Raw genomic sequence first — 26169 nt, 5'->3', positions numbered from 1 at the left:
ATAGCCTTTACCAAAGGTGTCATGGGCTTTGAAGACGCTCAAACTCAGGACAAAAGGGAGAAACACGCTAAGAGGAAGACACACTTGGCAAACCCTCACCATGATCAAATCCTGCCCGGAAACCTATGTGTCTCCACTGTGGAAGGATGTGTGGATCCAGAATTGGCCTCCACAGTCGCTTGCGGACTCCCTGTTAAGATTGTGTTCATGGATGACAATCTTACTCGGCTACGAGTGATTGCCAAAGAAGAAGAGTGGTTAGAGTGTTGGACTAGGCCCCAGGAGACTAGGGTTCAAATCTCCACATGGCCTTGAAGCTCATTGGGTGATGTGTTGTTGTTTTTAATTATTTATCATTTTCATTTTACAATAAGAACAATAAATAGTAATCCAAATACCAAATACACATTTAATTTCGACTTCCCTGTGTCCTTTCCATGGTTCACTTCATTATTTTCTTTTCCACTACATATTCTCATTGATCTCTATCTTTTCATTTTCTATATCTGCAGAGTTATTACTGCTGAATTTACTCTGTTTAACAGTACTCCGTTACTGTTAACCTTTTAATATGCTTATAATTTTGCAAATAATCTACAAAACATTCCTAATATTCTTTAAATATCTCATTTGGGTGGTGTTGGGACAGCCACTGTCTAATTTACGTCATAGGGTTATTCCGCGGTTAAATTGTGGTGACCAGAATCACGTATACCACTTGAGCTTCTTGGGAGGAAAGATGGGGTATAAATAAAATAAAATAAGCAGAACATTGGAACTTATCGGCTGGGGTGGGGAACCTGTGGCCTTCCAGAGGTCACTAGACTACAGCTCCCATCATCTGAGGCCATTGGCCATTCTGCCCAGGGCTAATGTGAGTTGGAGTCCAACAGCATCTAGAGAGACAGTTTCCCCACCTGTGAGATTATATCCTTACAAGAGTATTCCTCCTTTTCAGGGCTTTTTTTTCAGCTGAAACTTGCCGGAACAGTCAGGTGGGCACCATTGCCATTACAAGAGAACAACGGAGGTGTTCATGATGGGTTCCGGCACCTCTTTTTCTAGAAATATTACACTGTACCTGTTCCACTGCTTCCAGACCCTTAAAATTTGCCTTTGTTTCTCCTCTTCTTCCTCCCTCCTTGTTGTCCAAGCAGTCTCCCGCCTGAACAGCCTGGACGCAGCCGTCCACCGCCTCAATGTGCAGTTCCACCTCATGGACGTGAAGGTCTCCCAGTTCTCTCAAGGCCTGGCTGAACTGAAGGGGAGCGTGACGGAGGCTCACGAGTCGCTCGACTCCTTGAAAGAAGTCGCCACCCGCAACCAGAAAGAGCTCGGAAAAATCGATGGTGAGGACAGGGGCAGGGAGGCAATGCACATTGGGAGTGGTTAGGAAAACAGGGAGCAGCCCTATACTGTCATTGATTCCATTCCCTTTAATGCAGGAATCTTTCGCCTAACCTGGTCCTCAAACCCACGACCCTGAAATTAAGAGTCTCATGTTCTACAGACTAAGCTATCCCTCCAGTAAAGTGTTTTTTGCTTTTGTTTTAAAGACAAAAGGGATCAGGTAGGCCAGCCACAGATCTCCAGCATCATGTCTGCTTCTGGCCCTCAGCTTGCAAGGGCAGGAAGTGGCTAAAGGGCAATAACAGGCAGAGCCCTTGGAAATGCAAAGCCATGTTGAGAGCTCGACCGAGCGCCTGAGGCCGCCAGTTGCCAAATCCCTCCTTTAGCTCAAAAAGCTGTCGTTCTTTGGGTGTCAAGATTGTGTGGGGTGTGTGTGTATGTGTGTGTCAGAGAGCCAGGATTTCATATGCTGCTCAGAGCTGATGGAGCATAAGGATCAAAGCAAAGGTTATTCAGGGACAGAGGGGGATTGTTTGAATCCAGCACACTATACTTGGGTTGAGATGTGAGGGTGGAGGGGTTTCTCTCTATCTCTATATAATTTATTATTCTTATTTTTCAAACGTTTTCACATTGACCTTCAAATCAAACGCACTATTTCCCACCCTCATCTCTGCAGCGTTTTTACTCAAACCTTTTCTACTGCATTAGATCTTTATCTATCACAAAATTCCTCTGTTCTAATTATTTTGTCCTTTTCCCTCCTGCCCGTGATTTCATTTGACTGTAATATTTTTTTTTAAAAAAATAGGCCACGAAAGGCCTCCATTCTTCAGGATGGAGGCGTTTCTCAAGGCCATTCATCTTCTGTTGCCTCCATGTGTCAAAGTTCAGACTGCAGGCTCCTTGGGGCAGAGACCCATCTCCTTGCATTCCACTTGATGGAATCGCAAGCCGTAGGTAGCAGCAGCAGCAGTTGCCGTTGTAACCATGACACTCTCTGCCCTATCCCAAGGTTGCTTGCGAGGCCGCCGGACGCACGGCAAATGCTTCCTGATCTTCAAGAACTTCGAGGTCTACGACGCGGCGCAAAAACTGTGCGAGCTTAGGGGAGGGAACCTGGCCATGCCAGCAGACGCCACAGAGCTGGCCATCCTGCGCCGCTACCTCTACGACGCCTTCCAGCCTAACAACTGGCCTGTCTGGGTGGGCATCAACGACAGGCGCTCAGAAGGGCTGTGGCTCTTCGAGAATGGGCAGCGTGTGTCCGTCTTCGACTGGTACCGCGACTTCCTGGTGACTCAACCCAACGGTGGCGCCCGGGAGAACTGCGTGTCCCTCAGCTCAGACGACGGGAAATGGTGGGACAATGACTGCGAGCGGCGGATGTATTACGTCTGCGAGTACCGCCTCTAGGGGGGGCAGCTGTCTCAGGTCCAGTCCCAGGTGCGCATGGTCGCCATAGGTATCCTTCCGCTTACAGTGCAATGGTTAGCAGGTCTGGGCTATGTGGAGCTACAGCCTCTGGAAGGCAGTGCGCTCTGTCCCATTTTTCGCACCCCCAACCTTACCCCAAGGCACACACCACACACTCTTACTGGTGGTCAAAACATCCCACTTATTTTGTAGCCCCCACACCATAATAAAAAGCACCTTGACACCTCAGAGGAGGAAATGCTGTGTCTTGCAAACAGGAATTTCCATGTCCCTAGTGTCCCACCCCCCCTAGAAAAAGAGGTGCCAGAACTCACCACGAACACTTCCCTCGTTCTTTAAGAATGGCAATGGAGAGGTGCAGATTCCAGCTGACAAAAAAGCCCTGCATGTCCTAGAGTTTTGCTTTTTCTACTGCATGGTGATTCGGCAATTGTAATTCTAACAGGATCTCTTGGGTACTAAAATGTTTTTAAGGGGCCTGGCGTGCAGTACACCTCAAAGTGTGGGTGGGGATTTTTTTATTGCTGAAATTGTGGCGCTGTCCCTGAAACCTGTTCATGGGCCTAGTCAGGATTTATGTTAAGAGGGGCAGGGCACCCACCCGCCATCATCCTCTGTCTGGTTTTGTCTAGCAGATTCAGAATGAAATGTCTCAACAACAGTTGTTTTTCGTGACTTTCTTTTGACCCCAAGTGCTCTGAAATCTTTCTACAATTTCTACTTTTAGTTGCGTATCTGTTGCAACACGTAAGATCATTCAGTTCCAGGCCGAGAAGCCATCGTGACTGGGGGAAACGCAGCTGTCTCTCTCTCCACTCTGAGGGTCAAACTAAACATGGCGTTTGTCACGCAGTGTGGCCTTGGTGGCACGGCCAATTTTTCCGTGACAAATAACTGGTGCGTTGGAGTCAGTGGCCGTGAACTGATGGTGGTAGTCAACTCTCTGCTCCCTTGTATGGATCGGGCCCTCTTGGGCCTACTCTTGAGTGAAAGAAAAGTTCCCATTTGACCAGAAGAGCAGTCCTAAGAGGAGAGTGTGCTCAATACCTTCCCAGGTCTGAACCACATCCCTTCAAGCTACGAGGAGTGGGAACTTTGGGTACAAAATGGCTGCTTCAGAATTAAAGAGACTTGCACAAATTCATACACAGTTCGTCTTGACGGCTCCTCTGCACCAGCCCCTTTTCGAACCCCCTCATAAATTCCTCAGCAGGGCAAACCTTTATGCTGAAGCGATTATATTCATATATTTAAAGCATCAGGGACAGCAGGCCTACCCTATATAGGCAAAAATACTGACGGGTGACAAACTTGCTTTCAAATTCTCTGCTTCCCTCTGCACCCCAGACCTTTTGTGCAGTACCATCCTATGGACATTTACTCAGAAGTAAGCCCCACCAAGTTCAATGGGACATAGTGCCTAGTTTTAGGCCTAAGTGAGTTTAGGCTCAAGTGTCTTATCGCCCTATGTTGCTGGCCAGCCTTATATGAGGGAGCTGGGCCTTCCTTTATCCCCCCACTGAAGGACGTTTAGCAAGACATGAAGATGAAATTCCTTACTGTGTGCCTTTTTCCCTCACCAGGGCCTATAAGCTGTCGCTGAATGCACTTTAGGAGCTCAAAGGGGGGAATGCTAAAAACCTGAGGGCTCTGGCACCTGCAAAGTGTGGGCAGATGAGGGGAAAGTAGAGACGCCACATGAGAGAAGTTATAGGGCTGAACTGTGGAGTCAGATGGCAATTTAATTTCACCGTTGCCAGTGGAGTTTTTCTCTTGTATGTAACTCCCTTCAGCTCCCTTATACTGTCCCACTTTCTAGGGCGGCCTCCACCAAAAGGTGCTTTGAGATGATCACCGGTTAGCTCAGTTGGTTAGAGCGTGGTGCTGACAGAACGTCAAGGTTGCAGGTTCGATCCCCCCATGGGACAGCTGCCTATTCTTGCATTGCAGGGGATTATAGAATCGTAGAGTTGGAAGGGACCCTGAGGATCATTTTTTCCCAACCCCCTACAGTGCAGGAATAGGCAGCTGTCCTATACAGAGATCAAAGCTGCAGCCTTGGTGTTATCAGCACCGCGCTCTAACAACTGAGCTACCCAGACAGGGTTGGACTAGATGATCCTCAGGGTCCTTTCCAGCTCTACAATCCATGATTCAATCACTTCAACTCCCATCAGCTCCAGAGAGCAGTGCTAATCCAAAATATCTGGAGGGCCCCAGCTGGTGAAAGCTGCCGCTCTTGTAGGGCATGAACCTGCTGCATTGGGGTAAATCTCTTCAGCTGCTTCTCCCCCCTTCCTGTTCACCCTTCTTAAGAAAACCAGAAGTGCCCTTTTAAAATAAAGCATACTTTTATTTTCTTGTTGAAGCACCAATTTCAATTTTTGAAAAACACACACAAAACAAAACATGTTCCAGTACTGAAAGGGAAGCCGGGGGGGGGGGGGGAAGGTTAAAAAATGAAACCCAAGCCAAGCTGCCTCCCCCCCCCCCAAATGTGGGAGTGACATTAAGGGGAGGGGGCAGGAAAAAGAAAAGACATGCATTAATGTTTCCAGCTTTGTTCCTCCATGTTCTGGAGAGACACGTTTCAGCCACATGCAAACCGGACTAGGGGTTTATGTAAATGAAGTTGGGAGGGGGAGAGTAGAAAGGAATGGGTTAATACTATCTTTGGTTTATTATGCTAACTGACTGCTTGGCCCAGAAGGGTCGGTGGTATACCAGAAGGGGGGCATTTCTGATCCCAAAGAGGGGAGGGCCAGTGTCTTCTAAACACCCTCTTTTTTTCTTTACTCTGTTTTTGAGTCTTTCTAATCTGTGCCTGGGACCCCCACCCCACCCCCATGGTGGAGAAAAGAAGGCAGATGCAATCACATGATTTCAGGTGCAAAGGGAGATAGTTCGGGGCCTGAAGGGATTTCCCAGACACAATTTTCTCCATGCTCCCACCCTGCCCAATATCCTAGAAAAAGGAAATGAAAGGGGGCAGATGAGTTTGTTTTCTGATTAGATCCCTCCTCAAACTGCTGCTTGGGATATTAAACCATCAACATCCCCTGCCTTTAAGCTCAAAGGACACCTGGACACCAATATACATAAATATTCTCCCTCTCTCTCTCTATATATATATAAAGGGGAGGGAATTGGAAATCCACAATACCTACTGTGGAAAAACTGCCTCTTTCCCCTCCCCCAATTGCAATCCTCCACCCCACCCCCCTTGCAATATATGGCTAATTACAATCCAGCCCACTTGGAATATTCCAATCTGCTATTTTGTCCCACTTCCTCCACCTTCCTATGTGAGCTCCTTCTGCATTCCCCCTGCTTTTCAATTCCTGTGGTTTCTTCTATCGGAGTCAAATCCAACTCCCCAAAATCCTCCCCGCTCTCAGTCAGAGCTCCACCTCTCCCCCCCTACACGCATGGAATATTCCAGCCCCACCTCTACTCTCCCCCCCCCAACTTTGTTTGTGGGCCATTCCTGTCCTCAGATGCTCCCTCTCCTTTCCTTTCATGGAACATCCCTGTCCTTTGCTGCTGCGCATCTTCTACCAGGCAGGAGAGAAAAATGGGGCTGCAATGCAAGCAAGAGAAGCGCTGTGCAAGCCATACGCACCTCCTCCCTCATGTTCACACACCCCTTTTCCCTTGTGGCACGTGGACTATTCCTTCACATCAGGCCTCCCACCCCTTTGATGGACCACTTCTGTCCTCAGCCTCCTCTCCCCCCCCACAACCTTAAAATGGACCATTCCTGTTCTCCAAAATGACTACTATGGCCATATCTATTATCTTTTCGCTCCAGGCTGCTTCTGGCTGATGGACAGGCACCAGCACCCCTCTCCAAAAAAGCGCCCGAATGGTTTGTTCTGCTCCTCTTCACCCTCTTCTGTTTCAAAACCACACAGAGCATTAAGCCTGCCCCACAGGGAAAGACAGAAGGGAGGAAAGAAGGAAGGGAAGAGGGTTCTCCGGAAGCATTTTTGCCACCCTCGTGCCATGGGGGGGGGGGGGCAGGCAAAGAAGGGTGCCCTGCCCACCCAAGCCACCCACTCCCTTTCCCCGTGTCCTAATAGAGCATGGCTCGGTTGCCGTGGAGGAACACCAGCATATCGACGTGCTCTGGCGTCAGGGCCTGCCGCTTGGTGTGCATGGCGTCGCCGGCGCTGCTGAACAGCCAGCCCGCGGGCACCGAGGTGGCAGGCACGCCAAGCAGCTTGCGGGCTGCCCGGGCCAGCAGCGGGTACTGCGTGTGGTGCGTCTTCCACCACTGCAGAGGGTCCTGGCCGAGGGCAGAGGCCTTGCTGGACTGGAAGCTGCTGGCCTCCTGCTCCACCTGCTGATGTGCCGAGCTGGCGCCCGAGGCGGCGCGCATGCTGCACAGGTCCCCCAGCAGGAACTCAATGCCTGCGTCTTGCTTTGGCACCTTGGCTGGCGGCGATGGGGGCAAGGCCATGCCCTGCGGGCCGGAGGCCTGCGCTGCCGGTGACTCCGCCAGCCGCGACGCTTCTGCCTTGAGCAAGTGGAGGGTTTCCACGCGGTCCGAGTGGCTCAGGAAGTCGAGGCCGCGGAAGCGCGGGTCCAGGGCGCAGGCCAGGTTGAGGGCCTGGTTGACATCTGGGCTGGAGAAGTGCTGGTTCAGTTCCTTCTGGGCCGCGGCCTTGGCTTCCAGCGCCAAGGTGGAGTCCCACTCACTGCCCACCAGGTGTTTATAGAGAAGGCTGGTGAGCACGGGCTTGACAAGGGACAGGCTGGAAAAGGGGTCTTTGGTGAATGTCGAGGTAGCAATGGCCATGGGCTTGAGGACCTTGGCCGCGTCCCGAAGGGCAGCCCAGTCCTGGGGACACAGCGTCGCCTCCCCGTCGGGGCCGAGCCCCGCCAGTGGGTCGCTGTGCTCCAGCAGGCCTTGCAGGACGGCATAGGCGCTGTGCCACTTGCCCCCGTCCCGCAGGAAGCGGCCGAGGTGCGCTTGCAGGAGGGGCTCCTGGGCCCACAGCTTCTCGCCGCGGCCGGCCCCGGCCAGCGCCCAGGATGCCAGGCGCCGCAGCCGCTCAAAGGCACCCTGCGCTGCCGGCTGGCTCAGCACAGCCTCCATGGCGGCTCGCAAGGCCTGCCCGATGCAAGGCAGGGCGGTCCAACCGAGCGCCGCCGCAGCCTGCTGGGTAGTGAGCCCAAGGCCTCCGACGGTGTATGAGGTGCTCTCACGGACCCCCCACTCCTTGGTTGCCTCGCTGAGGGCCTCCGCCAGGCCGTCAGCACTGGGCTCTTCCGGGATGGGGCGGCTCGAGAGCACCCTCGCCCGGGCTTCGAAGCAGTCGTCCACGTAGTGCACGGTGAGAGTGAGGTAGGTGAGGGTGTTGCTGTGGCGCCAGATGTCCAAGCTGAGCGAGCACTGGGGCAGGGTCCGCACCAGCTCCCAGATTTTCCCCTTCATGTGAGTGTGCATGTCCCTCAGCACCGTGTGGGCCAGGGAGGCGGCATCTGGGGGCTTGTAGTTGGGGTCCAGGACACCCAACATCTGCCCAAACCCTTCTCCTTCCACCACCTCCACGGGCATCAGGTCGAGCACGATGAAGTCGGCCACCGCCCGTGTGGTCCTGCCGGGGGCGGGAGGCCGGGGGGCTCCGAACTCGCTCGCCGTCCCCAGGACCCCTTTGTCCAGAGCGGCCGTCTGGGTCCCAACCAGCTGGTTGTACTCGCAGCGGTGCTTGTAGATGAGGTGCTGGCGTAGGTTGGTGGTGTTGCCACTGTAGCTGAGGCGGACTCCACACAGCTTGCAGATGATTTTGCTCTTGTCCAGGATGCGGCCGTAGGCGTCCCCCTGGAATCCAAAGAAAGTCCAGTAGCGGCTCTGCGCCCTCCCCAGCCCCACCAGGTTCTGCGTCCCTTCCAGCAGCGGGAAAGGGCTTCCTCCTGGGGGGAGGCCCGGCTTGTGGAGGGGCAGCAGGGGAGAGGCGGCGGCGTCTCCACACAGGTACTGGGTGCGGGAAGAAGGGGCGTGGGGAGCGGGAGGCAGCGGCGGGGTCTTGAGGTGCAGCTCCTGGAAGAGTTTCATCAGCAGCTCCTTCTCGCCAAATTCGTACTTAAAATGCTCGCCTGGAAGGGAGAAATAACAGCACAAAGGTGAGGGTCCGCTACATCTGCCGAGGTGCAAGGCAGCCAACCCTGGAACTGTCCCTCTGCTGTTGTGGGGTGAGCAAATTGTGGCATGGGAGTTCCCCACCACCACTCCCCCCATGCTATTTAGGAGCACAGTCCCTCCCCTCCCCCCAACCAACACCCCAGGTTAGGGCCCTGTTAAGTCTGTTCAACAATCTGGCCATGGCTGAAGAGGCCTCCATCTCTGCTGCTGGAAAGATAGACCAAACTGGATGGCTCAGTTGGTTACAGCGTAGTGCTGATAGCACCAAAGTCGCAGGTTTGATCCCCGTATGGGACAGCTGCATATTCCTGCTTTGCAAGGATGATCCTCAGGGTCCCTTCCAACTCTACAATTCTGTGATTCTATGTGTGGGGAACCTTTGCACCTCCTGGGTGTGGATGAACCACAACTCGCATCAGACCCACCAAGAAGTAGTGTCAAGAGGCGGCAGTGCTTCTTGGTACCAGTTGTTGGAAACCGCAGGAGAAGAGTGCTCTTGTGATCAGATCCTGCTTATGGGTTTCCCACAGGCATCCGGTTGGCCACTGTGAGAAAAGGATGCTGCACCAGATGGGTCTTTGGCCTGATCCAGCAGGCTCTTTCCATGTTCTTACGGACCCGAATTCCAAAGTCCCTCCTTATTCCCAGTGGCTGGTCAGGAGGGACCCACAAACTTTGAACTGTGGCAGCCACTTTGCATGTGCAGTTGCCATTGAGCTTTGGAACTGCTCTGAGCATAGCACAAGGCTTAGGGAGAATGCCTTCCTCTCCTTCCTTGGCTCCAAGCTTGGGAGAACAGGGAGGGCGTTTTCTTTCTTACCCACCAAAGTGCAGGGGGAAAAGGGGGCTGCAAAGGTGAAGACAGCAAGTCAATGATCCCTTGCCACTCCATCCCAAAGGTGTGTACGCCAGCTCTTCAAACAATGTGCAAGGCTGGGTTACATTTAAACAACACTGAATGTTGAAGTTGAACGGAATCCGTTCCGGAAGTCCGTTTGACTTCCAAAACGTTTGGAAACCAAAGCACAGCTTCTGAATGGCTGCAGGAAGCTCCTGCAGCCAATCAGAAGCTGCAGAAGCCCCACTGGACGTTCGGGTTCCAAAGAACGTTCACAAATCGGAACATTCACTTCCAGGTTTCCGGCGTTCGGGAGCAAAAACGTCTGAGTACCAAGGCGTTTGGGATCCAAGGTCCGAATGTACTGTGAATTGCTTTGGTTTGATTCTGTTGCAGGAAAAAACTTAAAAATAAATAAATGTTGCATTCACAACAACAAAAACTTGGCAATAATGGGAAATGAAGGCTAGTTGTGGGGTAAAGAGAGACCCTTTAATGGGTAATCTGGAAGCCTAGGAATATAACCACAAGCCAAGATGCCACAGTAGCACCACTGGGGCAAGACTTGGGGGGCAAGAAGCCCAGCGACCCCACTCAGGAGAATGAGAAGAGCCCTCAAAGCAGTGAGGCTGGCTTGCCCCATTTTGAATTCAGTGAAGGAATGCACACTGCAATGCAAAGAGGACCCCCAACCCAAACCCCACACAATAGAACTATTAAACCCAGAGCCGAAATTATTTCCTGTTTCTAGGTCATATGCGAGGAATGAAACTCAGGAACTATTTCCTCAATGGGGTAATGTTTTGTGGCTGTTGTTAGCATTGGGGAGGGTCATGGGGTATGTTTAAAAAGATAACCCCGATCATTTGGCTCTTGGGTGCGCTTTGTCCCTAACTGGGCTCACTGCACATTGCTGTGAAGATCTCAGGTTTGATTCCCGACACCTCTAGTTTAAAAAGGGAAGGACGTTTGCAGGAGATCCCGGAAAAAACGCCACCGGTCAAAAGTATCCCAGTTGTCAGACCTGGTGCTCGGCAGCTTCCTTAGGTGATTACAAGACTGCAGGGAGAATGGAACACGGGAGGCCTTGCAACATGTCCCACTCCCCTCCTCTTCTTCTTTTTGCCTACCTAAGCGTAATCCCAGCGTGCGTGCATACTCCTCCCCTATCCACACCAGCAGCTCCGTGTCGGCAGGTATGGTCTGGCAGACCCGGTAGTAGATATAGCCCCGGTACTGGAAAACAGTCAGGTTCTGCTCCTCCTCGGTGGAGGCGCATGCCACATATCTGCAGGGAGGAAGCGGGGATGAGTCACACTGTGGTTTTTTTGGGGGGGGCATGCGTCATGCTTTACTCGCTGGTGGATGCACCGAGCGGTAGCCGCAGCAGTACGACTCCAGGGTAAAGCCAGCCCACAGTCTGCAAGGAGGCTGGAAGCACTCCCCTATGACTAAACAAGCATTCACCACGGGGATCACTCCAGCATCCTATGGGGGCTGAAAAGCTGCCAAACCTAATTCATCACGGGGTGTGTGTCTGTGTAGCTCCATGGATATAATGTACGCAACTAAGCTGGGACGGGTGTATATTCCCTTCCTTCCTTCTGCTGGGCCTCTTTCCCAAGGGGCTCACCTCATCCAGTTGGATCTGGAATCATCTGACGCGTCGACAAAGACGTAGGAGCCATTGTCCTGCACCTGAAGGAGGGATGGAAAGATCATGGAAGGAGAAGAAGAACGAAACAAAAGCTCCACTCTCACCCAACCCCTACCTTAAGGCTCCTCTGTATGTATAGCGGTACCTCGGGTTAAGTACTTAATTCATTCTGTAGGTCCGTTCTTAACCTGAAACTGTTCTTAACCTGAAGCACCACTTTAGCTAATGGGGTCTCCTGCTGCTGCCGTGCCCGATTTCTGTACTTATCCTGAAGCAAAGTTCTTAACCTGAAGCACTATTTCTGGGTAACCTGAAGCGTATGTAACCTGAAGTGTATGTAACCCGAGGTACCACTGTATTTACAGAGCATCCATCCTAGATTTGCTTGCACAAAACTTGTGCAAAGGTTAGATTATATCCAGTCTTAATTGATCACCCATTCTGATCTGCTTGTGGGGAGGTTACATGACAGTAAGCGGTCATCCTGAATTACCAGCAGGCTCTTTATCTCTCTCTCCCCTCCCCACTTCGATCATTCATTCATTCCACACTTCCCGGTGCATTTTCCTGGCACTTTCCCAACCACAAAAAAGTCTTATTTCTTTTCCCCTAAAGTGGATTTGTTGCACTAGGGTGATATCGGGTGCTTTTACTGCACTCCAAATGTGCAAATCTGAATTTCACAGTAGGAATGTGAAACCCTCCTGCAAAATAGTTCTCGATGCACCCTTAAGAATTTGCCTGACATCACAGGCACCCCAGCCCCAAGGGACAGGGCTGGGCTTCCAAGTGGATGGCTTAAAAGTGTGCCACGACCTGGGCCCAGGTGTGTGTGTGTGTGTGTGTGTGTGTGTGTGTGTGTGTGTCTGTCACTCTCACTGTACACTAACCCATCACTTTCAGCAGCCTAAGGTGGATTTCAGGTCTGCAAGCCAGAGACAAGCCAGAAAGCATTTCGAAAGGGAATAGAGCGCCATCTACAGTGGATCTGAAAAACGTCAAATACCTTAAAGTAGGTGTGAGCAAGTTTTCAGATTTTTTTTTTTTTTAAATTATTATCTAGACTACCCCCAGGGCCTACTAACTGAAGCCGGGTACAAAATAGTGACCCAGAGATCTCAATCCAGAAAAGCTCAGGAAAAGGAGCCAATCGTTCCCTTCAGCCCATAAAGTCAAACACAGAGATAATTTACAGGTAGCTAATACAAATCAATATCTACTCCAGTCAATTTTGTGTGAGTGTAGAGCCAACAGCCTTTTTGAAACTACTTTTGTTGAGCAACTGGGAGCCAGAAACCCATGCAGATCAACTGCAAGTCATCCAAGGACTTATCAGTTATAGTGGAACCTTGGTTCTCAAACTTAATCCATTCTGAGAGTCTGTTCGATTCACCAAACTGTTTGAAAACCAAGGCGCGGCTTTCGACTGGCTGCAGGAGCTTCCTGCACTCAATTGGAAGCTGCGGAGGATGTTCGGCTTCCGAAAAACATTCACAAACTGGAATACTTACTTCCGGGTTTGCAGCATTCGGAAGCTGATTTGTTCGGGAGCCAAGGCGTTTGGGAACCAAGGTACCACTGTATTCCCAACCAACCTTCTGCCCATCCTTCCACATGGACCAGTTTGCTGAGCAGGTTTGGATTCCGGTTTCCCGCCCTCCTTTAGGGTTGCAGGGAGACTGTGTATCCTGATCACCCAAAACACACCTGGAAAAATATTCCACTTGAGCCTTTCCATGTACCAAAGAGCAGCAAAGCTGCCATTTTGCAAATGTTGGCTCAGGTGAACATGAAAAGAGCATGCTGGATCACACCAGAGGCCTGTTTAGTCCATCACCGTGTTCCTACAGTGGCCAACCATATGTCTCTTGATAGGGCAACAATAGCCCTCTTCTTGCTGTTGCTGCCTAGCGACTGATACTCAGAGGTCTCTGATATTGAAGGTCGTTTGTGACAAAACCCCTTTTCCCCACATCTGCATTTTATTTTATTTTTAAAAGCGAGAGCTTTATCTTCTTCCTCTCTCTTGGGATTGCACCTGAAGAAGCAAAGGAAGGATTAATTGCATACAAGCGGCTGTTGCAATGCGGTGAGTGTTGTGCTCAGATTGGAGAGTCCTGAGTTCAAATCCTCACTCGGCCAGGAAGCTTATTGGGTGGCTAGGGCATGCTGCAATTTTCCCCAGCCTTACCTAGCTCTCGATCTCCTGGGGTTGCTGAGATGTCAAAACTGAGGGAAAGGGCAACACAGAGAGAAGATGAAATAGCTCATTGCTAGAGCATGCATGCACTTTGCTTTCGGAAGATCCCAGGTCCAATGACTGATATTACCTGGCCAGGCTGGGAAAGACCTCTCTGCCTATCAAGAGTAGACAATACTGAGATGGACAGAGAGTCTGGTGCAAGTTCTGTGGCCTTGGTCAGGTTCTATCAGCCTGGATAGCTCAGTTGGTTAAGAGAATGGTGCTGATAACAGCAAGGCTGCAGGTTCGATCCCCGTATGGGGACACCTGCATATTCCTGCATTGCAGGGGGTTGGGCTATATGATCTTTGGGGGTCTCTTCCAACTTTACAATTCTGTGGTTTAAAAATAATGCTAAAAATGTAGCAGAAAAACCACATTGAAAAACAGAAACAACTCTCTCGACCACCTCATCAGTGTGGACAGAAGAGAATTGACTGCCACTGAATGCCACTTGTGCTAATCTTGGGGTAAAGGTGCTTGGGTTTACAGATCATCTGAACTGAACCTTTTATTGCATGTGTGGAAAGATCCACAGCCCACAACCAACCTTTATAAGGCTTAGAGCAGGTCTGGGGAAACTGGGGCCTTCTGGATATTTGTTAAGACTCCAATTCCCATGAGTAGGGCTGCCACATGTCCTGGAATTCCCTGACATGTCCTCTTTCGGGGAGCCTACATGCCCATCCGGTGGGAATTTTACATTTTAAAGCAAATGTCCTGGATTTGGGGTTTAATTTTTTTGTGTGTGTGCATGGGTGGTTCTGGTTCAGGCTCTGGCGTGGCAGCAGCAGTGGGGTATTGGGTGACTGCCCTAAAAAATCTCAACATTTTGTGTTCAGTTTTGTTACCTCTTGAAATATGGCACCCCTACCATCAGCCTCATACCACTTTAAGCAGTCAAGGCTTCCCCCATTGAATTCTGGGAGCTGTAGTTTGCGAAGGGGGCCAAGCGTTGCTAGGAGACCCCTATCACAGAACTACAAGTTGCAGAGTAGTTTAACAATCAATCCCTTTCCCCAGGGAGCTCTTATTCAGCTGCCTTCCTCACATGGCCATTATCTATCATAATCATTAACAGTAGCTTAATCTGGATTTGCAGACCTATCTATTTCAAGGATCTTTTGACTAATGAGGTTTTATTGGATATGCTGCTGATTTTCTGCTTCGTTGTTGCCATCTGTGATTAATTTAACGCTGGCAGTTTTGCGTTTTCCAAATGTTCTTGTTTCCCTTCGAATTTTCGTAATTTATAAAGTTTTAGGAAAATTCACTTTCTGCAGTTTATATTGTTGTCCAACTCCTGAAGAGAGAGAGCTTTGATCAGAAATATAGCCTAAATGATGAACATAAGCAAATTAAATGGAAATCGCAGCAGGAGATCCAATTGTGGATTTATTTTTTTTGTATTGCCACTGTTTTGACTGAGCAAAAGATCTTCAGCACAGCTAGGAAAGATTTCCCCTGGAGCCAAAACTAGACTTGAATGCCTTTGCATTTAACTTGTAATAAAGATATGCATAGGTATTAGTTGGGGTGGTGATAAATCTATAGCATCAAAGCAAGCACAGAGAGGGAGTTTAACCATCTTTTTCCCTGCTGCTGTTCTGAGAAAATCCCTTCCCTGAAGCCAGTATTTACATTGGAGGGAAATTCCCCATTGACATAAATGAGAGATTTGCCTCCTTTAGAGTAAATAATTTTTTTCTCAGGACTGCCACAGGAGAGGAAAGTGTTAATTTCCCTCCTCCAAATCTCTCCCCCACCCCAACTTATGCAAAATTTGAAACAAACTGGCATCTTTAATTCAAAGATACAGTGGTACCTCGGGTTACATACACTTCAGGTTACATACGCTTCAGGTTACAGACTCCGCTAACCCAGAAATAGTGCTTCAGGTTAAGAACTTTGCTTCAGAATAAGAACAGAAATTGTGCTCCGGCGGCACAGCAACAGCAGGAGGCCCCATTAGCTAAAGTGGTGCTTCAGGTTAAGAACGGACCTCTGGAACGAATTAAGTACTTAACCTGAGGTACCACTGTACATACATTGCTGCATGTAGTGTGGAAGGAATTTTATGGTCTTAGATATATAGTAATGTTCATAACTGCACATACATAGATCAGCACAGGAAAGCCAACCTGGAACCATTTTGATTCCTAAACTGACCAAATCCTTTCTCTGCAAGGTTAAACTGGAAAAGCCTCCCCTTTCCTCACTAATCCTGTCTCAAGGATATGTCTGTTTGAATAAGGTGTGAGCCTGTGACCTGGCCCAGGAAATAAGTATTTTACCACTACAAAAGAATGGCCAGGCTCCCCAGGCAATCCAATCAAGTAACTTGCCAGACAGGAGATAAACAAGGACAAGAGAAAAACAACATTTAAATTTCTGTGATGTAGGTGGGATGTATCTGAGGGGTGGTCTTAGGTTACACCCCTTCTGTGATGTATGCATAATGTTTCTGGGGGTGGTCTTGATCTAGAGAATGGGAATTTCAAAAGTCTTTATAAGGCCTTGCAGGCCATTGTTCTGGGTCCTCCTCCTCTCCTGCGTGTGAGGGGAGTACCCTGTTGCAACAGATCAATAAAGATCAAGCTTACTAGCTGCTTTGCTTCTCAATATTCTCTGGTTGGCCTCTGTTATTTTCTCCTACCAATAGGGAACCTATGTAAGGACTCTATATGGGCTCTTGGATACCCCATAAGGGAAAAGGGCATATTTTTATTTACAACAGTAGCTTGGTCAGAGCTTTGAACAGCTACTCCAAGTCAAAGTTAGCATAAAAGCACAGGGGACTCCAAACTGAAAGCTGGCACCTCAATCTAAGGCTGATCTCTGCATATTTACAGCTCGATCCTCTGCAGAATCAGGTGCACAAATAACCACAGATGCCTTTGAAGGATGACATCATTGTGCCCACAAATACAGCCACCATTTAGTCAAGGGCATTTCTGTTGCTATTGTTTCATTTCATAATGCTAACATTCGTGGCAAACCGATGGCATCTGTGGAAACAGGGAGGAAGCCTCAAGGTACATTTTTGGAGCTCCACATTGTGTCAAAACATAAATCTTTCTTCAGGGACCTTTTGGGGCACAACCAACTCAACCCTTTGGTCTTGGCGGCCAAAGGAAACTGGTTTGGGATTTTATTTGTCACATGTTTATCCCACTCTCCTCGAGGAGCTCAGGGTGATATTACCTCTGCTGCCACTCCCTTAATCGTCACAACACAGTAGGTTGGGCTGAGAGACGGCAACTGGCCCAAGTCAGCTTGGTGGCCGAGTGGGAAATTTAAGCTGGAATCTCCCTGAGTTCGACAACCAGGAATGGGGAACTGGTGGCCCTACAGGTGTTCTTGAGACTCCAGTTCCGGTCAGCATGGCCAATACAGTGGTGCCTCGCAAGACGAAAAGAATCCGTTCTGTGATCCTCTTCGTCTAGCTGTTTTTTCGTCTTGCGAAGCAAGCCCATTGAAGAATTAGCGGATTAGCGCTATTAGCGGCTGATCGGATAAGCTGATAAGTGGCTTAGCGGCTTAGAAAAAGGGGGGAAAGGAAAAAAAACCAGCAGGAACTCGCAAGACATTGTCATCTTGCGAAGCAAGCCCATAGGAGATTCGTTTTGCGAAGCACCTGCAAAACGGAAAACTCTTTCGTCTAGCGAGTTTTCCGGCTTGTGAGGCATTCGTCTTGCGGGGCACCACTGTATTGGGGAGTTGTGGCCTCCAAATGGGGGTACAGGCTCTAACTGCTGCACAACTAGATTCTCTACTAGATTTGCAGTGGACCACAAAGGCCATTATAGTGATCAAGTACAGTGGTACCTCGGGTTAAGTACTTAATTCGTTCCGGAGGTCTGTTCTTAACCTGAAACTGTTCTTAACCTGAAGCACCACCTTAGCTTATGGGGCCTCCTGCTGCCGCCGTGCCGTCGGAGCACGATTTCTGTTCTCATCCTGAAGCAAAGTTCTTAACCTGAAGCACTATTTCTGGGTTAGCGGAGTCTGTAACCTGAAGCGTATGTAACCTGAAGCGTATGTGAGGTACCACTGTGCAGTCATACCTCGAGTTACAACTGCTTCAGGTTGCGTTTTTTCGGGTTATGTACCGCTGAAACCCAGAAGTACCGGAACGGGTTACTTCTGGGTTTTGGCGGTCACGCATGCGCAGAGGCGCTAAATTGTGCTTTGCGCATGAGCGCCGAATTGCAACCTGCACATGCACAGACGCGGGTTGCAAACGTGCATCCCGCACGGATCACATTCACAAACCAAGCGTCCACTGTACAGTTGTACCTTGGATTCCGAAAGCCTTGCGAGCCAAACATTTTGGCTCCCAAACACTGCAAACCCAGAAGTGAGTGTTCCGGTTTGTGAACGTTCTTTGGAACCCGAAAGTCCAATGCTCCTGCAGCCAATTGGAAGCCGTGCCTTGGTTTACAAAAGTTTTGGAAGCCGAACCGACTTCTGGAACGGATTCTGTTCGACTTCTGAGGTACGACTATAGTCACCTATGGTATTGCATGGCTAAGACACACAATGTTGTGATAAGCAAAACTTTCTGAGAAACTCAGCTTTACTTTTTAAACAAGTCTGTGGTCCTCATGGTTGTGGGATAAAATTAAAAAAGGTGTCTGTCATTATCAGATATGTGGAGAAAAAACCCAGAAATAAGCCAGTGCATGGGCAGGGCAGGGGGGAAGTTGCCTCCCCCCAAATCAAGTAAGTAAATAAAAATGCTTAACTAACTAACCAATTGGGTTGCAGATAGCTCTGTTCTGTCTCTGCCCCTGCCAACCTAAAGCCTGCCCTCTTAACATAAATCCTGGCTAGGCCCAGGTAAGCCTAGAGCATGAAAGCTTCCTTTTGTCCTTTACCCATCACAGTATTTTCATGGCCTCCTGCCAGGGCCAGTAGTCGGGTTGAGCGATCCTTGGCAAAGTGCCATTTTGTGCGCCTTGACACGAAGGACCCTCCCACAAATCCTAATGCCCCCACCCCACCCAGTACTGCCTGCTTACTGGTGGTAGTGGCAGCCAGCAGCAAAAAAGCCATCTGCCATTTTCAGTTTCCTAAATGCCTCTACACAGTAGAAAGGTAAAATGGTGGGTGGCTGGAAGCCACACACTGCAAGGAATAATCAAACCGGGGGGGGGGGGGGGAGGTGGTTGGGCCTAACTGGAATAGGCCTGAGCACCCATCAGCCCTCAGCAAATGCCAAAGGATGCTTGGTAATAATAATAATAATAATAATAATAATAATAATAATAATAATAATAATAATAATAATAAAATAATAATAATAATAATAATAATAATAATAATAATAATAATAATAATAATAATAATAATTTATACCCCGCCCATCTGGCTGGGTTTCCCCAGCCACTCTGGGCAGCTTCCAACCAAATATTTAAAAAATACAGCGTCAGACGTTAAAAACTTCCCTAAACAGGGTTGCCTTCAGTTGTCTTTTAAAAGTAAAATAGTTGTTTATTGCCTTGACATCTGCTGGGAGGGCGTTCCACAGGGCGGGCGCCACTACTAAGAAGGCCCTCTGCCTGGTTCCCTGTAACCTCACGTCTTGCAACGAGGGAACCGCCAGAAGGCCCTCAGTACTGGACCTCAGTCTCCGGGCTGGATGATGGGGGTGGAGACACTCCTTCAGGTATACAGGACTGAGGGCGTTTAGGGCTTTAACACAAACGCCCCTCCTTTCTTTCTTACCCTCCTCACATATTTATAGAAACCCCAATTTCTCCAACACCCCCAAATCTCAAAAATGGAATAAAGAGGTGCACACATTATTGGACACGTTAAAGAATGTATGGCTCCATCTCTGCACTTTAAATTCAAAGCAGTGTTATACCACTTCAAACAACCATGGCTTCTCGCAAAGAATCCTGGGAATGGTAGTTTGTTAAGGGTGCTGTTTGGAGAGCCCTCTTCCCCTCACAAAACTACAGCTCCCAAAGTTCCTTGGAAAGGGGGACTGGTTGTTAAACCACTCTAGGAATTGTAGCTCTGTAAGGGGAATAGGGATTTCCTAACAACTTTCCTCAGCACTCTTAACAAACAGCAGGGTTCTCTGTGTGAAGTCACAACTGTTAAAAGCAGTATGATACTGCTTTAAACGCACAGTGCAGACAGGGCCTGAAATAAACATTTCTGCATTTACAGTGGTGCCCCGCAAGACGAATGCCTCACAAGACGGAAAACCCGCTAGATGAAAGGGTTTTCCGTTTTTCAATGCGCTTCGCAGGACGAATTTCCCTATGGGCTTGCTTCGCAAGACGAAAATGTCTTGCGAGTCTTGAGATTTTTTTTCACTCCCCCCCCTTTTTCTAAGCCGCTAAGCCTTTAATAGCCTTTTAGCAGCTAAGCCGCTAAGCATTTAATAGCCGCTAATAGGGTTGCTTCGCAAGACGAAAAAACCTCTAGACGAAGAGACTTGCGGAACGGATTAATTTCGTCTTGCGAGGCACCACTGTAATTTTCTTGGACACGGAAGCTGGCTAACACACACTGCAACACAATTATTTACACTGGAATTGTAAAGAATTTCTTTGTCAGCGCTCCCTCTAAAAGCTGAAAAACATGGGTCCTCTTAACCGCTTATTGTTTGCAAAAGAATGCGGATGCTAAACCCATGTGAAGAAGGCAAACACATGCCCATATGAGGCTAGTGTTTTGTGTGCACATCTTTGCAAAGATGTATTTCACTCTTGAAATGCATGAACTGGGCTTTAGGACAAACAGCCAAATAACTTCCAGGGACACAAATACTCTTATTTGGCCCACTGCATTTCAGGGGGTGGGGGGAGCTGTCTCAGGGGGGAAATAAAGAGAGAACAGTGCTATGTTTTATGGGGGCCCAGAGTAAAATTTTCCTCAAAGGTATTGTGAAAAGGAAACAATATTTTTGCACACCTTAAAGTTTCCTTTCTTTTTGGATTGGTGCACTCTCCCCTTTTCTGTTCTGAATTGGGCCTTTGACACAATGAAACACACATACAGTGGTACCTCAGGTTACATACGCTTCAGGTTACAGACTCCGCTAACCCAGAAATATTACCTCGGGTTAAGAACTTTGCTTCAGGATGAGAACAGAAATCGTGCTCTGGCGGCGTGGCGGCAGCAAGAGGCCCCATTAGCTAAAGTGGTGCTTCAGGTTAAGAACAGTTTCAGGTTAAGTACGGACCTCCAGAATGAATTAAGTACTTAACTTGAGGTACCACTGTATATAGCTTCCCACAGCAGCCGGGCATTTTGAAACAAAACATAACAAAATGCCCATACCCTATATTTTCAGTTTTCAGGCTTTATGTTTATGTAACCCACCACACACCGCAACGTTAAGGGTTATTTAATAACAAATGTAGCTGCGACACATCACTGTTATATTTGCAAGCTTGCTTGTGATGCCACAAGGGATGAAACTTTTCAAAGAAATAAAACCTGGCAGTGCCTGTATGACTACACAAGCCATCCTGCATTTCTTACTTGGCTGAAGATAAGGTTTTTATTTTCTGGCACCACAGCTTGATTTTTTCCGCCTTCTGGATCTTATCCTGTTCCCGATAGTGCACTGTTACCCTTTGTCGCAAAACAAACCTTGCCAAAAATATCCCAGATTTGCAAAATGGAAGAAAAAAGACGCTCTCACACTGCAAATACAGTGGTACCTCTGGTTACGTACTTAATTCGTTCCGGAGGTCTGTTCTTAACCTGAAACTGTTCTTAACCTGAAACACCACCTTAGCTAATGGGGCCTCCCGCCACCGCCGTGCGATTTCTGTCCTCATTCTGAAGCAAAGTTCTTAACCCGAGGTACTATTTCTGGGTTAGCGGAGTCTGTAACCTGAAGCATATGTAACCTGAGGTACCACTGTACACATCAGTGATGCCGATTTGCATAGGATTGGCTTTGAAGAAGAACTGGGAAGAAGTTTCTGGTAGGGAGATTTCCCTATTACTCAGCTGAAGCAGGCAACCCTCTTCGCCAGTTTCCCCTAGTTGGGTTGGATCCGGATTAAGCTAGGCATGCTCTGGTCCCATGGAAATTGACAGGGCAAGTTAGTGATTGATTTGAGACCCAAGCAAGGATGGGAACCTCAGGTCTGAGGGTCCCAATGTGGCCCTCTAGCCTCATCCTGCCTGCCAGGCCACATCTCTCCCTTACTGGCCCTGTTCCACCCTGCTCCCCAAGGGCTTTTGTCGGGATGGAATGAGTCTTTGAAGACGCCCAGATGGAGATATGTGAACATGGAATTCTCTGAACTGTGCACGGCTTGAACGTAGCTTGTTGTACAAATGGTCACATCTCTTTCTCTGCCTACTTTCTGCCTCTGGCCCCACCCACCACTAGAATGCGGCCCTTGGGAGGCTGCTCAGGAAGGAAATGTGGCCCTCTGCTTTTCTTTTTTTACTTATAAATTGTGTGTTTTTATTTTAAATATACCTATCACAACAACTTTATACAAATATTGATGCCTATTTACATATCCAGTGTTTATATTTTGGGGAGAATTCCTCTGCTAATCTTTTTTTATTATTGGGTTTTATAAACAAAAATAATGTTATACAAATAAGTATGCAGTGGTACCTCAGGTTAAGAACTTAATTCGCTCTGGAGGTCTGTTCTTAACCTGAAACTGTTCTTAACCTGAAGCACCACTTGAACTAATGGGGCCTCCTGCTGCCGCCGCGCTGCCGGAGCCCAATTTCTGTTCTCATCCTGAAGCAAAGTTCTTAACCTGAGGTACTATTTCTGGATTAGTGGAGTCTTTAACCTAAAGCGTCTGTAACATGAGGTACCACTGTACCACGTTTTCTCATGTCATTTGTGTGTCAAAAATAGCATAATAAATGCGGAGTAATATCGACAACATATGGTTCATTATTGGTGGTCAATTTATAAGTTACTGGTTCATGAATTGGTTTAAACAATTAGGAAGACAAGAGAGGGAAAGGGGGGGGAGTGGCCCTCTGCTTGAAGAAAGGTCCCCTATTCCTGAACTAAAGCATAGCTAACTTAGTTTGGATCCAATTTGAAGCGCTGCGTTGTTAATGCATAGAAAGCTTTCATATTTCCTTACTGTGTTTAACCTCAAAGAATAATTCTATGGTACATAAATGAAATTCTGTTAGCAAACAAGGCAGCATGGAGGAGACGAGTGTGCTTTGCCCTAGGAGAGATCCGCCCGGTGTGTTATTGTGCCTGGCGGAGTTGGGAGGCCAGGGTACATGTTTTAAGTTGTGGGGGGAAACGATGGGAGAATCGTGTGTCTTACCGCCCAGGAATACCGGGTGCAGTCGCCATGTTCCCGTACCACTTCCCCTTCGTAGGGGCCAAAGATGCAGCCACGAGGCAGGGCTGGGAGGGCGCTCCAGACTCCGAGGCCCCCCTGGGAACGCTCCTTGACCAGAAGTCCCTCCGGCAAGGAGAGCAGGGCTCGTGACTGAGCCCTTTCTGGAACGGGTCTGTCAGCCACAAAGGTAGGGGGTCCGTGCTGCGGGCAGGAGTCCCGGAAGTAAAGGCGGCAGTCTTCACAGACTGTGGGGGAAAAGAGAAATGTTAGCAGATCTGGTTTCACCAACAGATCGCAGGCTGACTTTCGGTATGTCAACAGGTTCTGCTACTCTCAATTCTTTTATTTTCCCCAAGATATTTTATTAATTTTACAAATAAAAAAAATATAGAAACAAACACACATCAATAAAATCATACTGTATGTAGAGATTCTCTGAATCTCACAACTTCCCCCCATGCCATCCATGGAGTTTTATCTTAAACGTCTACAACTGCATAGTCCAATTTTTATATCAGAGCGTATAATGTTTTTTACGCTACAAGTGAGTCAAAATCCTGCTCTTGTTTCCATCTGCTTACAGTGGTCTCCTAGATAACTTATAAATTTTTCCCATTATTTTATAAAGTTTTCATCCTCTTGGTTTCTGAGTTTTCCAGGAAAGGTTATGGAAATCAGATTTGAAATTTATGGTGTGTTCCACATTGAAAAAAAATTATATGAAAATGATGTACCAGTGGTATTTGACTCCTACAAAGTTAGCAAAACTGTACAAGACAAGTTCAAATATCTGCTGTAAATGTAAAGAAAAAGGAGGTACCTTTTATCATGTGTGGTAGACTTGTAAGGTAAGAAAAGCTTTTTGGGAGATGATATATAATGAAATGGAAAAAAATGTTTAAAATAACTTTTGTTAAAAAAACAGAAGCTTTTTTATTAGGAATTACAGGTACTGACATTCTGAAGGAGCAGAAAATACTTTTTATGTATAGAACAACAGCCGTGCCAATGTTATTGGCCCAGAGTTGGAAGTCCTTACCAGAGAAGAATGGCAAACCAAGTTGATGGATTATGCCGAGATGGCAAAGCTGACTGAAAAACTCTCAATTGTTTTTAAACAGCAGTTGGGGAAAACTGCCTGTCTAGAGTTGCGTTAGGCTTCCTGCAGGGGTTTAGAGCAGGAGAGATGAGAAATTTGGTTTGGTTCTAAAGGACCGTCAAAATTTGTCAACCACTGACACAGGCAGGTCAATGGGGATTCCTAGCCTGCACTGCTTGTGTCACTTGCTGTCACCTAAGCATCATCCTTCAGTAGACAGCTAGGTTAGTTTAAAAAGAGTGTATGTGCGTGCAATCTCTTTGAGTATTTGGCAATCAAATATATCTTATATCACAGTTTAGAAATGCAGCAAAGGCAGGCTGAGAAAGTGCCACCCAGCTGATCACCTGTGGCAAGTAAGAAATATCTGAAGGTGGCCAGTCAGGGAAGCCTCAGAGAATTTGGTGGTTCCTCCTCTCCCACCCGGGGTAAGACGACAAATGGGTTAACACAGGCACTTACAATAATAACTTATTATTTGTGACTAAGTGGGCTAGGAGCTCCTTTACAAAAGGGAAAGGGATCGTATATGTTTGGGATGGGGCAGAAACAAAGGTTTTACTTTTACTTACAGAGCAGCTCATCCTCAAAATTGGTGCAGGCATCCTCAGCTACTTGCATGGTGTGGTACAATCGTGAAGCCTACAATGTTAACAGGGAGGAAGTGTTTAGAGTTGGTACTTCTCACACCCGAAATCCATGTCACCTTAAATCCTTTCCCAAAGAGCAGGCAAGGGGAATCTGTAGCCTTCCAAATGCTGCTGGAATCCAACTCCCATGAGCCTCAGCCAGCAGGACCGATGGTCCCACAACATCTAGCGCTGCCACAGGTTCCTCATCCCAAAACAACACTGACCCCCCACATCAACTTCTGCCCAAACCACACCAACGGCCACGTTCTTCACACAAACAAGACCTTCTTCCAGAAGACCCTCCCCCAACCCTGGATCTACCCTCTTCCTCTAACCTAGAACATTGGCCATGCTGATATCAAACTCCAACACCTCCTTTCTTCAGAAAGAGCCCATCACCTTCCCCGTGGATTACAGTCACCTTCCTTCCCCTTAGTCCCCCACAAATAGCTCCATCAGTAAAGCATGAGATTTTTAGTCTCAGGGCTGTGGGTTTGAGCCCCATGTTGGGCTCAAGATTCCTGCCTTGCAGGGGGTTGGACTGGATGACCCTCGTGGCCCCATCCAGCTCTACAATTAGATGGGGCTTCTGTGATCCCAATACCGGCTGCCTCCCCTACCCCGTTCAGAACCACGCTGGAGAACAGCTCCAATCAAACAAACGAGGCAATCACTTTGGACGGGCTCAGCCCCCAAACCTGACGTCGACCCCCACCCAGGCTCCCCTATAGTGCTTCTTCGCCTTATCTCCCCCCCGCCGTCCGTCTGCACGCACAGCCCCCCCCCCGGACACCCGTCCACCTGCAACACCAAGCCCCGCTCTTGCAAATCAATGCTCGTCCCCTCGCAAGTCACTGCAACAGCAGCAGCAGCTTCCCTCTCACTTGCACGCCCCCAACCCTTATTACAAAAATAAAAGGACCCCCCACTTATTCTTAGCCTGCCCCACCTCCCTCCTCAAAGGAAGGAACCCCGAGAAGCCGGCCAAGTCTCGCCCTGCCTGGGCGGAGCTGGATCGATGCCGCTGCGGCAGCTCCTCCAGGCGGGCGCCCTCGTGGGAGGGAGGGTCGAGGAGCGCGCGGGCGGAGCGGGGAGGCGGCCCTTCGCCCTCCTTCCTTCCCGCCCTCTTTCCTCCCTCCCGCTTCCGGTTCTGCAAACTTGCCTGCCGCGCGACACCGGCCGCCGCCGCTCGCAGCCGCATCTGCGCTCCCCCGCCCCTCTCTCCCCTCGCTTTTTTCTTATGGAACGCTCGGCCTCGCCAATCCCTTCCCACCGGCTGGGCGGCCCGCGGCCAATGAGAGCGCGGCCCAGAGTTCCGCCGCCGCCCCAGCCTATGAAGCGCCTTCCATCGGCGCGGAAGGCAAGAAGAGGCGGGCTTTCCCCCCCCTCGCCGAGTTGGCGGCCAATGAGGAGAGGGACACGAGGAGCGGGAGGAGTGGGGAATGAGAGACG

General features: G+C 48.8%; 2 protein-coding genes across 4 annotated transcripts in view; one reads left to right on the top strand and one right to left on the bottom strand.

The window, feature by feature from the left end:
- Positions 1–3448, top strand: part of CLEC11A (C-type lectin domain containing 11A) — a 30479-nt gene extending 27031 nt beyond the window's left edge. The window contains exons 3-4 of the mRNA XM_081166788.1: positions 1158–1349; positions 2366–3448. Coding sequence (XP_081022914.1) covers positions 1158–1349; positions 2366–2766 — 593 coding nt within the window. The 3' untranslated portion in view covers positions 2767–3448. The remainder of the gene's footprint in view (positions 1–1157; positions 1350–2365) is intronic.
- Positions 3449–5119: 1671 nt separating this feature from the next.
- LOC308571003 (E3 SUMO-protein ligase ZBED1-like) lies at positions 5120–25937 on the bottom strand (the record flags this gene model as incomplete). Of its 3 annotated transcripts, none has more annotated exons than XM_081166202.1 (6): positions 5120–8889; positions 10904–11061; positions 11407–11471; positions 22969–23231; positions 24658–24727; positions 25880–25937. In XM_081166202.1, the coding sequence occupies 6 exons, from the start codon at positions 25916–25918 to the stop codon at positions 6863–6865; spliced, it is 2622 nt and encodes an 873-aa protein (XP_081022328.1). In that variant the 3' UTR covers positions 5120–6862. The 3 variants fall into 3 exon arrangements, with proteins under 3 accessions (XP_081022328.1, XP_081022327.1, XP_081022329.1); XM_081166201.1 differs by having other exon boundaries at positions 25667–25918; XM_081166203.1 differs by lacking the exon at positions 25880–25937 and adding an exon at positions 25718–25850.
- Positions 25938–26169: the final 232 nt, after the last annotated feature.

Source organism: Podarcis bocagei (assembly GCF_964188305.1).
Source record: "Podarcis bocagei genome assembly, chromosome: 13".
Classification (NCBI taxonomy): Eukaryota; Metazoa; Chordata; class Lepidosauria; order Squamata; family Lacertidae; genus Podarcis; species Podarcis bocagei.
The sequence above is the reverse complement of the archived record's forward strand: the minus strand, read 5'-3'. Positions and strand labels throughout refer to the sequence as shown.